The 16,407-nt window shown below is 43.8% G+C and overlaps 1 protein-coding gene and 1 pseudogene across 1 annotated transcript in view; one reads left to right on the top strand and one right to left on the bottom strand.

Annotated features, from left to right (window-relative positions):
• Positions 1 to 16,407, bottom strand: part of LOC126456087 (protein phosphatase PHLPP-like protein) — a 414,974-nt gene that overhangs the window by 374,782 nt on the left and 23,785 nt on the right. The window contains exon 2 of the mRNA XM_050091843.1: positions 1,815 to 2,073. Coding sequence (XP_049947800.1) covers positions 1,815 to 2,073 — 259 coding nt within the window. The remainder of the gene's footprint in view (positions 1 to 1,814; positions 2,074 to 16,407) is intronic.
• On the top strand, positions 13,081 to 13,198 carry LOC126458791 (5S ribosomal RNA; annotated as a pseudogene).

Here is a 16,407-nt window from a genome sequence, read left to right as displayed (position 1 = left end):
TTACAACACCGACGAGACGGCATGCAAAACTTGGAGTTGCTACCGGGCACGCAGTTTCAGTCCATAAGTTGTATGATAGGTTTTTTGTATTTTTCTGTGCGTGATGATGTGACCTGACATCTCTTGACACCGTTGAATAAAGACAACAGTATCACGAAATATACTATTTAAGCCACACGTGACAATCACAGATACAAATAAGACGAAAGCCTGAGAGTAACACACATCATTACTGGAAAGAAATAAAATTTTGTAAGCCATCATGGCTTTCAGTAAGCTTTCTGCCGGTGGCCACATTAATGCATTCCTTTTTCGTACACTGATTTGGCAGGAGCAAACACTGCTGCCTCGTCAGTTGCTGAGTGTCCACATCATGCAAGGACATATCAGAAGCAGAAGATTGAAGTCATCTACAGGTATGTAATAGGAACTGAGTGTTACCATGGAGCATTAATTGCTGGCAATACTTGCAATGATTCAGAGTGCTCTACCTAGATCTAGTGGCAATCACGTACTGAGCTGATGCTAATTTATCTACTGAATGGGCCGCGCGGGATTAGCCGAGCGGTCTTAGACGCTGCAGTCATGGACTGCGCGGCTGATCCCAGCATAGGTTCGAGTCCTCCCTCGGGCATGGGTGTGTGTGTTTGTCCTTAGGATAAATTAGGTTAAGTAGTATGTAAGCTTAGGGACTGATGACCTTAGCAGTTAAGTCCTATAAGATTTCACACACACATTCTACTGAATGACCATTGTAGTGTAAATCTCAAAGATATGAGATGAGCGTCTTGTATGGAAACAAATTTGTTTCATTCACTCTTGGTACTTGTTGTTCATAACAGAAATGCGAAATTTAATTTGAAGTCTGTGGCTTACAGCCGGCCGGGGTGGCCGAGCGGTTCTAGGCGCTACAATCTGGAACCGCGCGACCGCTACGGTCGCAGGTTCGAATCCTGCCTCGGGCATGTATATGTGTGATGTCCTTAGGTTAGTTAGATTTAACTAGTTCTAAGTTCTAGGGGACTGATGACCACTGCAGTTGAGTCCCATAGTGCTCAGAGCCATTTGAACCATTTTGTGGCTTACATTTAGTACTGATCGTTTGTGTCCCTGGTTTACTTTTCCGGCAGCGTTAGTAGTGGGCTAACAGTGATACACAGCGGTATAAGTAGCTTTATTGATTAAGAGTTGATCGGTTTACAGAATGCAATGGAAGAGCGGCATGATGACGCTATGCTGACGTCACAGTAGTGTGTCTCAGGTTGTTGCCTTATTTTGTGTTTTCTATTGCACGTTCTGGTGATGCCATATCAAAAGTGTTATCCCTGTTGCGAAGGCGTTTCCCCAGACACAAACGTAATAAATCGTCATGACACTATTACTCTGGAAGGAACGACCGGAGACTGTATCCCTGAACAATCTCCAAAGTTTTGTCGGTGGAGTTCAGATTCATCTCGTACAGAATTTCAAAAGAAAACCATCCTCAGAATTTTTGCATATAGGTGATGAATCGACTGTAAAGTACGCAGTAAAGCGAAGGTAAGTGCGTTAAAATTATACAATTATATTATATTATACAATTATATTATTGATAGATTCATGAACGCGAAAGCAATGCGCAGTTATGTAAAGCAAAATTGTCGGAGGTCCGTTGTTGGAATGAAATGTGCTACAACTTCAGCTGTTAACAAAGCAGTACAGAAAGATGAATAAAAGAAAATGATTTCGACAACCGAAAACATGACGGAAAATGTTCCTATGGAATATTGCAGTGGCTGATGGGAAGTCACTGTAGTTTGCGAAAGTGTGCCTACCTGTTGAGTGGCGGCTGAGGATCGTTCTGCTCTCGACAGCTCTCCGTGCCGTCCGGAGACACCCGGCGGGCGTCGGTGGAGCAAACCCGAACATCGACGTGCACATCGACTGTCGTCCTGGCCCGGGGACCGGCCTCTGACTGCTGCTGCTGCTGCTTCTGCTGCCGGCGGTCGCGCGGAGCGTCGGTCGCAGGGCGCGTGCTGTCGGCGACTGCCTGCGGCGTCCCGCTGCCAGACTCCTCCTCACTGTCTACGCACGCTGCAGGGACACATTACAAACTCACTCATTAACTACTACCACACTCTATTTCGCTGTTTCCCACCAACATCAGCAAATGACTGGTATGCTGCAGATTTTTTTCCGATGTGAAGATTTCGCGCGATTTCAGTCGGAGGCTCCTACTTCCTCCTGGGGAGTGGCGACCGCGGGAAGTTGGAATGAATGGGTCGAGTTGACAGCCTTCTGTTTCCTTAAAGAGGTTGTAGTTTATCTGCCTCCGTAACCGAGGTCGCTAACGCAGCCCTGTGCTTTAGCACTCGACTCGGAGGTAAGGCGGTTCGAAAACTGGTGGCGGATGAAACTTTCACTGCCAGTAGTTGGCTGGGAGGGGAGAAGAGGTGTGTTGTAAAATTTCTGATCACCAGTCTTTGTGTCAGTACCTCTCTTTGGCGATGAAATGGGTTCTAATGGGTTCGCAACACAGTTTTACAACGAAACGGCGTCGGTACCGTTTCCATTGTGAGTAGAACCGATGTCAAGTTAATCGGTCTATTTTTTCAGAGGGACGTTTGTTAAAAAATATGTTAGCAGTCCTGGTTCTGCTCTGTAAATTATATCGAAATGTTCAAATGGCTCTAAGCACTATGGCACTTAACATCTGAGGTCATCAGTCCCGTAGACTTAGAACTACTTAAACCTAACTAACAGCCGGCCGCGGTGACCAAGCGCTTCAGTCCGGAACCGCGCGACTGATACGGTCGCAGGTTCGAATCCTGCCTCGGGCATGGATGTGTGTGATGTTCTTAGGTTAGTTAGGTTTAAGTAGTTCTAAGTTCTAGGGGACTGATGACCTTAGATGTTAAGTCCCATAGTGCTCAGATCCAGTTGAAACTAACTAACTTAAGGGCATCACACACATCCATGCCCGCGGCAGGATTCGAACCTACGGCCGTAACAGCAACGCAGTTCCGGACTGAAGCGTCTGGAACCGCTCGGCCACAGCGGCCGGCAAATTATATCGATGCAACAGAATGTTTACACATTGGATGTGTTTTTATTACTGAGTATCTTCCTTTGTTAATTTGTTAAAATGATCACAAAACGAATCGGGTATGTAAACTAAGAAAGGAAAAAAGTAATGAATTAAGGAAGAGGAAAGGTAATAGTTTTGCAGGAGAAATATTATTAAATCTGATGGACTCCAAGGACAAGGTTTTGACACTAATACAGGAAAGGAAGCGCCATCTAAAACAATTGTCGAAGCATATAAATAAGTGTAATGCATTTACTGTGTAACCAACTATAATTATATAGTGTCAAAGGAACATTCATGAAAATGACCGAAAATGTGAATTTTCAGTTTATTTTTTATTTATTAGTGGAACCCATGGACAATAAGTTCCGAAAGTTTCAATAATGAAACCGCATCCGAGGAGACTGAAAAGTAATTAAATGTGTGACACGATCTTCCTGCCACGTCCACTTTTTGAAGCGACCCTTCAATACTAGCTCGGTGAACAAAGAATTCGTGGATTACTATCAATCAAACTTGCATGGGATGCATCTAGAAGACTGTTACTCTTTGGTTTCATAGATCTTCTGTGACTCTTTTCCGTATCTTAGAAACAATAACAAACCAGCTGCTTTGTTTATGAAGAAACAGTTGTTGTCTTTCCACTTTTTCATCTTACACAATTGTCAGAATTGTAAATTATCTTACAATTCTTGTATTTAATGATAGGAAAGTAAGTAGGATGAATGTATTAGAAAGAATAGTCTTTAAGATTGGAAATTTTACTCAAGACAGCTTGAGAAAAATGGATTTAGTGTCTCTTTGCAGCTAAAATGTCAGTTGAAGACCTAGTAAAGGAAAGAAGACAGAAAACAAAAAACCAGCAGAGAAGTATTGTAGGGAAATTTGGAAATTTTGGTAAGTTGTATGGGACCAAACTGCTAAGGTCATCAGTCCCTAAGGTAAAACACTACTTAATCTTACTTACGCTAAGGACAACACACACACACACACGCACACACACACACACACACACACACACACACACACACACACACACACACATGGCCGAGGGAGGACTCGAACCTCCGACGGGAGGACCCTCGCAAACCGTGACAAGGCGTCCTTAGACCGCGCGGCTACCCCATGCGGCAGTCTTGCAGGGAAAGAGGATCCTGAGCACAAATCTGGGGCTTTCTGAAGAGGTAAAATAAGAAAAAATTAGCTTGTACTTTAAATTGCATTTCCTTAAAATTATGTTTTTTTCAATTTTATGTACATTATTGCCCAAATCTGTGAAGGCTAGAAAAATGAAATTTGTATACTTACTTCTACAAGTCCAATAATAGTTCTCTCAAGAGTAAAATTTGAAATTCTGAGTGTAACCTGAGATATAAAGCAAAGTATTTGGAAATTTGCAGGAATTTTATATGATACTTAGAGAAATACAATTAAAAATTATGAAAGTACTCCGATGTACTCAAGAAACCTCATAAGAGAAGCTTACTACATACAAAGAGATTAAATAGAGAAAATTTTGTAGAAGTGTCTTGAATAAATTCCGAGAAAAATTACAAATTTCATTTTTTGAAAATTAATTTTTAAATACCATAAATGAAAGTTAAGTGTATAATCCAATGAACTTAGTAGTAAATGTGTTAATTTCATTGCCGTATCTGCAAAATTGTGGATTTGGTACATCTTTTAAACAGTGTGCGTTTTCCATGAAGTTCCCCCCTTAATACTCCAGTGACAATTTTTTTTCCATAAACTATAATATATATTTACTAGTCTAACTTCAGTTTTTAATATTTGCAAGAGTAACAGTATGAGAGGTTCTGTGGATCAAAATTCTCATTAGCTTTCAAGAAATGAGTACAAAGGATGATCAAAATTTGTTCACACGGTACTCATTGATACACATGAAATTTAACACCGTCCACCACTGGAAGAAGAACCTAAAAAAAAAAAAAAAATGCAGCATTCAAATGATTAAAATGCCTTGTTTCAGGAGATGATAATCAGTGGCAGGAGGTGTGCTTCAAAGCGTTTGTGTCAATACTTTCTGTATCTTAAAACACACAAAGCAAACCAGATAGTTGAGTTTTCCGATTAAAAGTTGATGAGACACAAAGGGTATGCGTTAATGCCCAAGATTTAGTGATGAAACAAGAATGTTGGTACGTAAGCATATAAGCTCATTTACAACAAAATCCAGTTATTGTAGCAGCAGTTCTTCTAAGTAACTGATTTTATGTTTTAGTAGGCTCAGCAGAAACATCCAAATTTGCAAGTTAGTTACCAACTTGGTTACCAATTATAATGAAAACTTCAAATTATTATTGGGGCAGCCACAAGTAGATTCTTGTTATACACGTGGACAACTGAAACAAAAACTGAAAAGACCCCATCTCAGTGATGTAAACAAAAGATGTGAAGCTGCAGAACTCAGTGTCAGCTTAGAAAGAAGTAAAATCGGTTGTATTCCATACGAAAAAGGGAAATGAGTATGGAAATAAACATCCTAGTTCTCAGCAATTGTAGTACAGTGTAAGCAGACTATGCAGCTGCCTGTTTCTCCAGCTCAAGAATTGTTTTATGTGTGGCAGTTAACAGTGAGTCTACACTCCTGGAAATGGAAAAAAGAACACATTGACACCGGTGTGTCAGACCCACCATACTTGCTCCGGACACTGCGAGAGGGCTGTACAAGCAATGATCACACGCACGGCACAGCGGACACACCAGGAACCGCGGTGTTGGCCGTCGAATGGCGCTAGCTGCGCAGCATTTGTGCACCGCCGCCGTCAGTGTCAGCCAGTTTGCCGTGGCATACGGAGCTCCATCGCAGTCTTTAACACTGGTAGCATGCCGCGACAGCGTGGACGTGAACCGTATGTGCAGTTGACGGACTTTGAGCGAGGGCGTATATTGGGCATGCGGGAGGCCGGGTGGACGTACCGCCGAATTGCTCAACACGTGGGGCGTGAGGTCTCCACAGTACATCGATGTTGTCGCCAGTGGTCGGCGGAAGGTGCACGTGCCCGTCGACCTGGGACCGGACCGCAGCGACGCACGGATGCACGCCAAGACCGTAGGATCCTACACAGTGCCGTAGGGGACCGCACCGCCACTTCCCAGCAAATTAGGGACACTGTTGCTCCTGGGGTATCGGCGAGGACCATTCGCAACCGTCTCCATGAAGCTGGGCTACGGTCCCGCACACCGTTAGGCCGTCTTCCGCTCACGCCCAAACATCGTGCAGCCCGCCTCCAGTGGTGTCGCGAAAGTCGTGAATGGAGGGACGAATGGAGACGTGTCGTCGTCAGCGATGAGAGTCGCTTCTGCCTTGATGCCAATGATGGTCGTATGCGTGTTTGGCGCCGTGCAGGTGAGCGCCACAATCAGGACTGCGTACGACCGAGGCACACAGGGCCAACACCCGGCATCACGGTGTGGGGAGCGATCTCCTACACTGGCCGTACACCACTGGTGATCGTCGAGGGGACACTGAATAGTGCACGGTACATCCAAACCGTCATCGAACCCATCGTTCTACCATTCCTAGACCGGCAAGGGAACTTGCTGTTCCAACAGGACAATGCACGTCCGCATGTATCCCGTGCCACCCAACGTGCTCTAGAAGGTGTAAGTCAACTACCCTGGCCAGCAGGATCTCCGGATCTGTCCCCCATTGAGCATGTTTGGGACTGGATGAAGCGTCGTCTCACGCGGTCTGCACGTCCAGCACGAACGCTGGTCCAATTGAGGCGCCAAGTGGAAATGGCATGGCAAGCCGTTCCACAGGACTACATCCAGCATCTCTACGATCGTCTCCATGGGAGAATAGCAACCTGCATTGCTGCGAAAGGTGGATATACACTGTACTAGTGTCGACATTGTGCATGCTCTGTTGCCTGTGTCTATGTGCCTGTGGTTCTGTCAGTGTGATCATGTGATGTATCTGACCCCAGGAATGTGTGAATAAAGTTTCCCCTTCCTGGGACAATGAATTCACGGTGTTCTTTTTTCAATTTCCAGGAGTGTATTTTATATTCATCACATCAAATGACGTGTTGCAGTTTTGTATCTGTATCATGAGGAAGTTGCTAGGAAAAACTCTCACAAAGTTTGTTCTTTCTTATTCGATTGGAAAATTTATTGGAAAATGTGCTATCTGAACTGAGCGCTACATATATTCCGATAATTGCGCGTGTCAGAAGGAAACCACCTATTTATTAGATTCTTATTATGATACAGTACGATTCAAGAGAACTGAATATTTTTTTCCAATACGTGGACATTCTTATATGTCCTATGACAGGGACTTAAGCGTGATTAAGAGAGTCTTGAAAAATAATGATTATTTGTATAGTACTCATAAAATAACAAAACTTACTAATAGTAGCGGTGCAGAAAAACAAATACACTGTTAAAGAAATACATGATTCAAAAGCAATCACAGGTTACAGAATTTGGTGGTTACACTATTGACAGAAAGTACATTTCTGCAGATACTGTCGAAAACTCAGTGCCTCTAGAGCATAAAATTCAGTTTCTCATACAATAATTTCACCATTTCATTTACAGGTCAGACGTTCGAGGTTGTGTGCTAGCTTTATGGATTTTACACCTAAACCTACATCTACCCCTACATCTCCATCTTTACTCTGCAAACCACTGTGAAGTGCGTGGTGGAGGGTACGTACCATTCTACTAATTCCACAAGCTGTGACATTGTCGCGAATAAAACAGTGACCCGTATATAGAATAAGATTCCTTTAATTTACGTCTATGGTCACAAACTTTTTGTTAACAGATTACCGGTTTCGGTCTATAATGACCATCATCAGATCTTTGTTTTTATAGACCGAAACCGGTAATCTGTTAACAAAAAGTTTGTGACAATAGACGTAAATTAAAGGAAACTCATTGTACTAATTATCTGGGATGTCTCCCGCTCACATGTGGATAGCTGGAAGAATGATTGCTTAAATGCGTTATCGCGTATTGTAATTACTCTAATGTTGTCTTGCCGAAAAATACGGGAGTGATGCATAGACAATTATGACATGTTTCTAGAGTCGTCACATAAAGTTGGTTCTGTAAACTTTCCAAGTTAGTTCTCACGGGATAGTTTGCGTCTATCTTCAAGCGTCTGCCAGTTCAGGTCTTTCAGCAGCTTCGCAACACTCTCCCACGGGTCGAACATACCTGTGACAATTCGTGCTGTCCTATGTATCCGTCCAAGATTTACTTTTGATTCTGTTTGGTACGGGTACCATACACTCAGACAATATTCTAGAACGGAAATCCTTCGTAGACTGATTACTAATTACATTTCCCTTGTATTCTGCCTGTGAACCGCAGTCTGCCAACTACTTTACCTACGAATGAGGGTGTGTGATCATTATATTTCATATCTCTACGAATTGTTACACTCAGGTATTTGTACGAGCTGACCGATTCCATTTGTGACTCATTGATATTATTGTCATAGGCTAGCTACTACGTTTTTTTCGTTTCGTGGAGTGCACAACTTTATATTTCTGGACTTTTAAAGCAAGTTGCCAGTCTTTGCACAACTTTAAAATCTTATCAAGATTTGACTGAGTATTTGCGCGGTTTCTGTCACATGAAACGTCCTTATAAATAACTTCATCGCCTGCGAAAAGCCAGAGATTACTATTAATATTGTCCTCAAGGTCATTAATATACAGCGTAAACATCAATGATCTCAACACACTTCCATGGGGCCTCCCGAAGTTACTTTTACATCTATCGATGACTCTCCGTCCAAGACAACTTGCTTCATTCTCTCTACCAAAAAACCTTCAAACCAGTCACAAATTTCGCTTCAAATCGATACGATTGTACTTTCGATAGTAAACATATGTGTGGTACTGAGTCAAATGCTTTTCGGGGAATCGAGAAATACTGTATCTACCCGACTGTCTTGATACATGATTTTCAAGATGTAATGTGAGAAAAGTATGAGTTGGGTTTCATGTAATATGTTTTCGCAGGCTCTGCTGGCTGACATGATGAAGGTCATTCAGTTCAAGATACCTTACTGTGTTTGAACTCAGAGTGTGTTGTAAGATTCTGCAGCAAATGGATGTCAAGCAAATTGGACGGTAGTTTCGTAGATCACATCTGTTGTACACGTTTTACATGGGCGTGCCCTCTGCTTTCTTCCAGTTACTGGGCACCGTTTTCTATTCGCGGGATCTTCGGTAGATTATAGTTAGAAGAGGGGCTAACTTAGTCTCAAATTCGGTATAGAATTTCAACGATTTCAGTCATTCCTCAACACCAATGACACTAATTAATTTTTATCTCACTCATCTTTTCAGTGGTACGGGAATTAAACTGGGGCAATTCTCCTGGGGTTTGGTTTGTAAAGGAACATTTGGAGTTGAGGTTGTCGTTGCATACACTCATGTTACAGTCTTGGTGCTACCCTGATCCGATATTGCCAACAGCTCCTGCTTATCCTCTGGATAAGGTCCCTCTAAAAGATCAAAGGCACTGAAAAACTCATTCATTATATTCCTGAAGAAAATAGAGGATTCTACGAAGATACTATCTTGTCTTGATCAACAGATGTGCAAGAATATAGTGACACAAGAGTGCCCTTAAGATAAGCAGCACTTCTTTAGATGAATATTCTTCCAAATTTAGCAATACTTAAATCAGAGACGCTCTGAAAAACGCCAAGGCAGGAAAGCAACTGGACCGGATGGAATACACGCAGAATTCCGTCTTCATTGCGGGAAGTATGCCAAAAAACGGCTTGCAGAATTTTATACAAATGTAATGACAACAGGGGATATACCATAGAAAATAAAGAATTCAAAGGTCATCTCACTGTGTAAGCCGGAAAACCAAGTGACCAGCCAAAGAGTTATAGACCAATCGCACTGCTCAGTGTCATATATAAGCTGCTCGGGAAACTCCTATGTAACAAACTGAGCCCAAAAATACTGGAATCAATCCCAAACGAACAAGCAGTATTTGGACCTAATAGAAGATATACTGCCCAATTGCTTTCCCTGACAACCTATATGGAGGCAGGCTGTCAAAAAAAGCAAAAAACATCAACTGCATTCATAGATCTGAGTGCAGCCTATGACACTGTTTGGAGACAAGGGCTGTTGTGCAAACTAATTCAAATAATTGCATGTGGCAATACTATCAGACTCATCGATAACTTGCTTGCTGGAAGAGTTTTTTAAGTATATACCGCAGAAAGAAAGAGCTCCATCTAGGAACTCAGCAATGGACTACCATAGGGCACAGCTCTTGTCCCACAACTCTTCAATCTTTACATTTCCAACATTACAAACACACACTCTAGGAAGTTTGCCTATGCGGATGACTGGACCCTAGCTGCACAACACGGATCATTGTTGAGGCCACTGAAGACATCCTGTGCTCCGATCTAAAGTCACTGAGTGGCTACTTTCGCGAATGGAGACTACAGCCAAACCCGAACAAGACTGAGGTATCGTGCTTCCACATTTGCAACCACTCAGCAAAAAGAGAGTTCAATGTTATCTTTGGAGTGAAACGCCTTAACCACAACAACTACCCCAAATATCTAGGACTTACACTGGACAGGACGCTCTCTTACAAGAGCACATGACAAAGATTGCAGGCAAAGTGAGGACAAGAAACATCATCATCCATAAATTGTACAGCACTATTTGGGTCTCCACAGTAAATACAATCCGCACATCAGCAGTTGGGCTTATCTACTCAGTGGCAAAATACTGCGCTCCGATATGAATTAATAGCCCCTACACAGACAGAACTGATGTGGTATTAAGCGACCCATGCGCATCATTACAATAAAATCTATCCCTATCGTATGGCTGCCAACCCTGAGCCGTGTACCACCACCAGAGGTACGGCCAAAAAATGCTCTCCTCAGATAATACCGCAAGGTAATTAATAACCCACACCTGCCCATACATAATGATACAGCTGACCTGGATTGCAGAAGACTTAAATCGAAAAGACCACCACCACCCACTGCTAAAGGGACGACGACTTCCAACTTTGACATCCACAATCTGTGGAAGCAACATTGGCGAGAACACTACACACTAAAATGCCAAAGTTTTAAGGTAAATGAGAAGTCACCCGGCTTCAATCAGTCACGCAAAGTGTGGACAACTTTAAACCGCATACGCACTGGCCACAGAAGAAGTGCTGACGCCCTCTACAAATGGGGAAAGATACTAACTCCACACTGCGACTGCGATGCTGAAAAGCCAGCCGGTGTGGCCGAGCGGTTCTAGGCGCTTCAGTCTGGAACCGTGCGACCGCTACGGTCGCAGGTTCGAATCCTGCCTCGGGCATGGGTGTGTGTGATGTCCGTAGGTTAGTTAGGTTTAAGTAGTTCTAAGTTCTAGGGGACTGATGACCTCAGATGTTAAGCCCCATAGTGCTCAGAGCCATTTGAACCATTTTTTGATGCTGAAAAGCAAATAACGCAGCTTATAGTAGGAGAATGCTAAGTTCGAGTTTACTAGGGAAACTTCCACTTGCTAATTGCAACAGAGGAGGCTATCGATTATATTCAATGCCTGGGTGTCAATTTGTAACTAAATTGTATGTAAAGTGTATAAGATTAGCGATGTGCTATACGATAAATAAATAAATTTTCAAAAAGACGTAAGTCGCAGTATTTAGGTGGTCATAATTTATTATAAAATAATTTTGATTCGTGTTTATGTCCCTTATGTATGATACTTCAGAATTCGTAATTTAGAACACTTTTCTCAAGTTTTCTCAACACTATGTTTATTGCACTATGGCTGTTTTGTAAAGGGAGGATCGAGTCGTCATTTCAGATTAGAAGAAAACTAATTTTCACTCCTTCGCTTTTAAAAATACCGTCACTGATGTGCACTTTCGTTTAGACATATCTAAAAATAATTATTTTCTGGATGAAAATGCAATGGTAATCTCATACTAAATGCTCCCCTACATACCCGTACAGTCTGTGAGAATTACTGTTCCCTGTTTTACGTCAAATGAACACTATTTCGTTCTTTCATCGCTTCTTACGACAATACCGAAACTACTGGTTCGGAGAATCGGTGCACACTGATCGGTAACTCTGCATCCGCTGGATAACCCAAATGACCGTCTCCTCTCCCTCCTCACCCTCCTCCCCTCCTCCTCCTCTTCCCCCGCAGTTTCTCTGGTCGACATTCGTCTTGCTCTTCTTTTCCTACGGAAGTGCCAGATATAACCAGTGGGAACACACCAATTGGAAACTCCACTTATTCGACTGTTAACCTTATCTGCTAACGATCTCTATCAGTCCCAGATCAGGTTAAAATGGCGATATAGCGATAAAAATGGACCCCACAACTGGGATATTATATTGTTACGACCAGCCGGGGATTGTAGTCAGCCAACAAGTGGGAAGAATACGAAAGACCAATGGTAATCAAAAATCCAGAGTCCTTCCTTTAGATCTAAAACCTTCAAATCTGATCTGCTTCCAAGACCTATCTTGCAGGCACACAGAAAGTAGCGCAATTAATCAGGCAGAAACAGAAACCGGCTTGACTGCACGGAATTTCATTATTTCGGTGCAATCTACACTGCACTACTTAAATATTAATATAGAAAAATTACTTCTTACCTTTGACAGTACAAATCAAAGCTGAAAATTCGTCAGTCTTGAAATTTACTTGTAACAGAAGCACAAAATGTCCATCACTCAAGTTCCACCAAATGGCGGACTGCTGTCTGCGCTTTATTGGAAGCACTAGATGCGACCGCTGTTTTCCGGTAACCCAGAGGAACACTATGTGGCCCTTACTATTCGTCGACCCCTACTAGCCGCAGTTACGTTAATTACCCTATTCGAGAGAGCTGAGTGTTGTTTCAAGACGACTGTATGTGCTAAACTCATTTGAGGCATCACGTGTCAATAATATATGCGGATGTGAATTTTGAAAATTTTGAAAAATTACTTTTTTTTCTTAAATTGTTATATGTGATGGTGAAGTGCCAACGGCCTTGCCGCAGTGGTAACACCGGTTCCCGTCAGATCACCGAAGTTAAGCGCTGTCGGGCTGGGCTAGCACTTGGATGGGTGACCATCTGGTCCGCCGAGCTTTGTCGGCAAGCGGGGTGCACTCAGCCCTTGTGAGGCAAACTGAGGAGCTACTTGATTGAGAAGTACCGGCTCCGGTCTCGGAAACTGACATACGGCTGGGAGAGCGGTGTGCTGACCACATGCCCCTCCATATCCGCATCCAGTGACGCCTGTGGTATGAGGATGACACGGCGGCCGGTAGTTACCGTTGGGCCTTCATGGCCTGTTCGGAAGGAGTTTGGTTTTAGATGGCAAAGTAGAATCAGGACTGCAGAACTCTAGCATAATTGCATATAGCACTAAATTATCAAGGCTGTCTGTTCTAACCACGTCGTGCAGTTCGTTACTGTCTCTACGTTGTACAGGCTAAACGTTTTTCCATCATATCTGCACATCATAATTGTCACTCCTTCTACTTTTAGGATGACTTTTCGGTATTTCTTGAGTGTTTCTGAGCAGTTTAACGTTCTAGCGTTTTGAGCTATCTGAGTACAACAGTATGTTATTGTCGCAGCAGATCCAACCATCAGGTGGAACGCTGTGGCTGATTTGAGACAACCATATTTGTTGTCGCGCTGAAGGTGCTTATAGCTCTGCCCTGGAGGCTCTTTAGGCAGCGGATGTGGCTGTCGGCTGCCCCACATTACGGCCTCGTATTCCGCATTGGGCCAATCAGCGACATACACAGATGAGCCGAAACATTATGACTACCTATTTAATAGCGTGTTGGTCCACTTTTCAAACACAGTACAGTAGCGATTCTGCTTATCCTGCATTGTACAAATCGTTGATAGGTTTTCAAAAGCATGTGGCGCCAGATGTGTGCTCACAGCTCATTAAATTCCCGCAAATTACGGGGCGGTGGTTTGTGTGCACGCAGCCGCCGCCAGTGAGTACAGATCAGGGTCGTTTGCTAGCTAAATTATCAATGTGAGTTCATATCACGCTTTTCAAAGCACTGCAGCACTACGGAGAGTTATCCTGCTAGAAGATGACATCGCTACCAGGGAAGATTTCAACCATGAAGGGATGCAAATGGTCCGCATTCATGTTCATCACGTAGTTCACTGCTGCCACGGTGTCTTCGAGTACGACCATAAGTGCTATAGAAGCCCAACTCAATGTACCTCATAGGATAATTATCCTAGCACTGGCCTGCATCTGTTTCGCGGCGCACGTTTCAAGCAGCCATGGACGACGGCGTGTAAGTACCCAACCATCGAGCTGGTGTAACAAGAAACAGACTCATTCGACAGCGACAGGTTTCTATTGATCCACGACGAAAACTCAGTGATGCTGTGCCCACTGCAATTGTAACTGACGATGTCGTTGGTCAACATAGGAACACCTAGGGGTTGTGTGATGTGGAGCTTCGTGTTCAATAATGGCCTTTGGATGGTGCATTCCAAAACGCTTGTGTCTGCACCAGTATTGTACTCTGTCATCAGATCTGCCATAGATCGCAGCCTATCCAGGACTACAAAGTGGGGGATCCTCAGACCTCTACGTTTTGTGATGAGACGTGGATGTCCAGTGCCATATGGCCTACAGATTATCGCACGCTCCATGGGTGCTCAAGGCTAGTATGCAAACAGCGGACAAGCTTCGCTGTTTCAGAGATTCTCGTTTCCGGTCTTAGCGCCACAACAATGTGCCCTTTGTTAAAAGCGCTTATATCATTGGATTTCCGCACTTTCCGTCCGTATCTTCGGTATAATGACTGCCCATTTGTCTCCCCTCTGCTTACATTCTTTCCTTACCGTATCATGTGTGCACAGCGCCACCGGGAGACACTCATCCTCGCGGTGGGTAGTGGTCATTATATTTTGGCTCATTATTGTACAGCGTAATTTTGAAGTGTGAGGGTAGGGTGGTTTCGGTTTAGTACCGGGAATAGCTTCTGAGTCTGCCAAGTTCTTTCTTTTCTTTTCCTTATTGTAAATTCATTCCTCATACGAGGCAGGCCGGCAGCGGCCGACATATGCCGCTCTTCGGCCAAGAGGTACAACGATAGATACAATAGAAGACAAAGAATAGAAAAAATGCATGGTAAAACAGGATGATAAACGTAACATGATAGATATGAAGCTGTTCGACTGAAGGTACTGGATTCACAAGGGAGGTCAACAGTTAAAACAAATGCAGACATCCAGTTCGATACACCAACATAGAAGGACACAGATAAAAACCCTGTTGCACAAAGAAACACTGGCGCACAGAACCATTGTGGTGACGATCATCGCCGAAACAGACACCAACACACTGATGAAGGAGGGGGGCCTGCCACTGGGTATAGGGGAAAGGCTTGGGTGGAAGGAGCGGGGGGGGGGGGGACCCAGTGGGAGAAAGAATGGAGGGAGAGGGGTTTGAAGCCTGGGGAGGGGTGGAAGAGGGAGACAAGTGAGAGAGGATGGGGAGGAGAAAGGAATGTCGGAGGGGGAAGAGAGGGAGCCCAGGAGCAAAAGGGGGGAGAGGGAGAGGGGGTTAGATCTGCTAGGAGGGATAGATGGAAGGAACAAGGACATCATCAAGGCAAGTGCTTGTTCCTGAGATCTCTTACACGCGGTCCCCAAGTGATGTGTCCATTGATAGCCACTCCCAGATATTCTGCAGTGCGAGACCTTGGGATGGGGCCCTCCATGATCCACAGAGGATGAAGATAGCAGGCACCCTTTTTCTTTTAATTATCCGTGCCTGACTCGTTGTATCATTATATTTCATGCACCACTTAATGGCCCAGGCTCCCTGTGCATCGCTTGCCATCTGTAGTCTTCAGCACATGACGTTCGCGTTAAGAGACTTCGGATATAGAGTCATATCGTTTCCATGCAGCACTAACGCGGCATTAAAGACACCAGATCTAGACCCGTAACCAAACCGCAGTACCGTCGCAGATACAGTCAGCTTAAGGGCGCTCAAACGTCCCTAGCGACGTATGGCGAGACTGGACTAAGTGTGCATTGAAGTCGTTTGTTGCTGAACTAGTGAGGGTGAACGGAGACTCACCGGACCGATCTGTGATACTCGGTTTGGGAGCGGAGAGACACAACCTGTACCAAAGCCGACTACATATTTTTATGCAATACTAGTTAATACATATACGTGATAGACTTTTTCACTAAATTAACGGCAGTGATCGACACTGCCTGAGTGTATTCACTTTCTCTGCCTGTTTATTCAGTTACATTTTCTTTTGAGGGCACAAAGCTAGTACTTAACGACAACGACATATCACGCT

This window comes from Schistocerca serialis, chromosome 2 (assembly GCF_023864345.2).
Source record: "Schistocerca serialis cubense isolate TAMUIC-IGC-003099 chromosome 2, iqSchSeri2.2, whole genome shotgun sequence".
Lineage (NCBI taxonomy): Eukaryota > Metazoa > Arthropoda > Insecta > Orthoptera > Acrididae > Schistocerca > Schistocerca serialis.
This window is presented reverse-complemented; position numbering and strand designations above follow the sequence as displayed.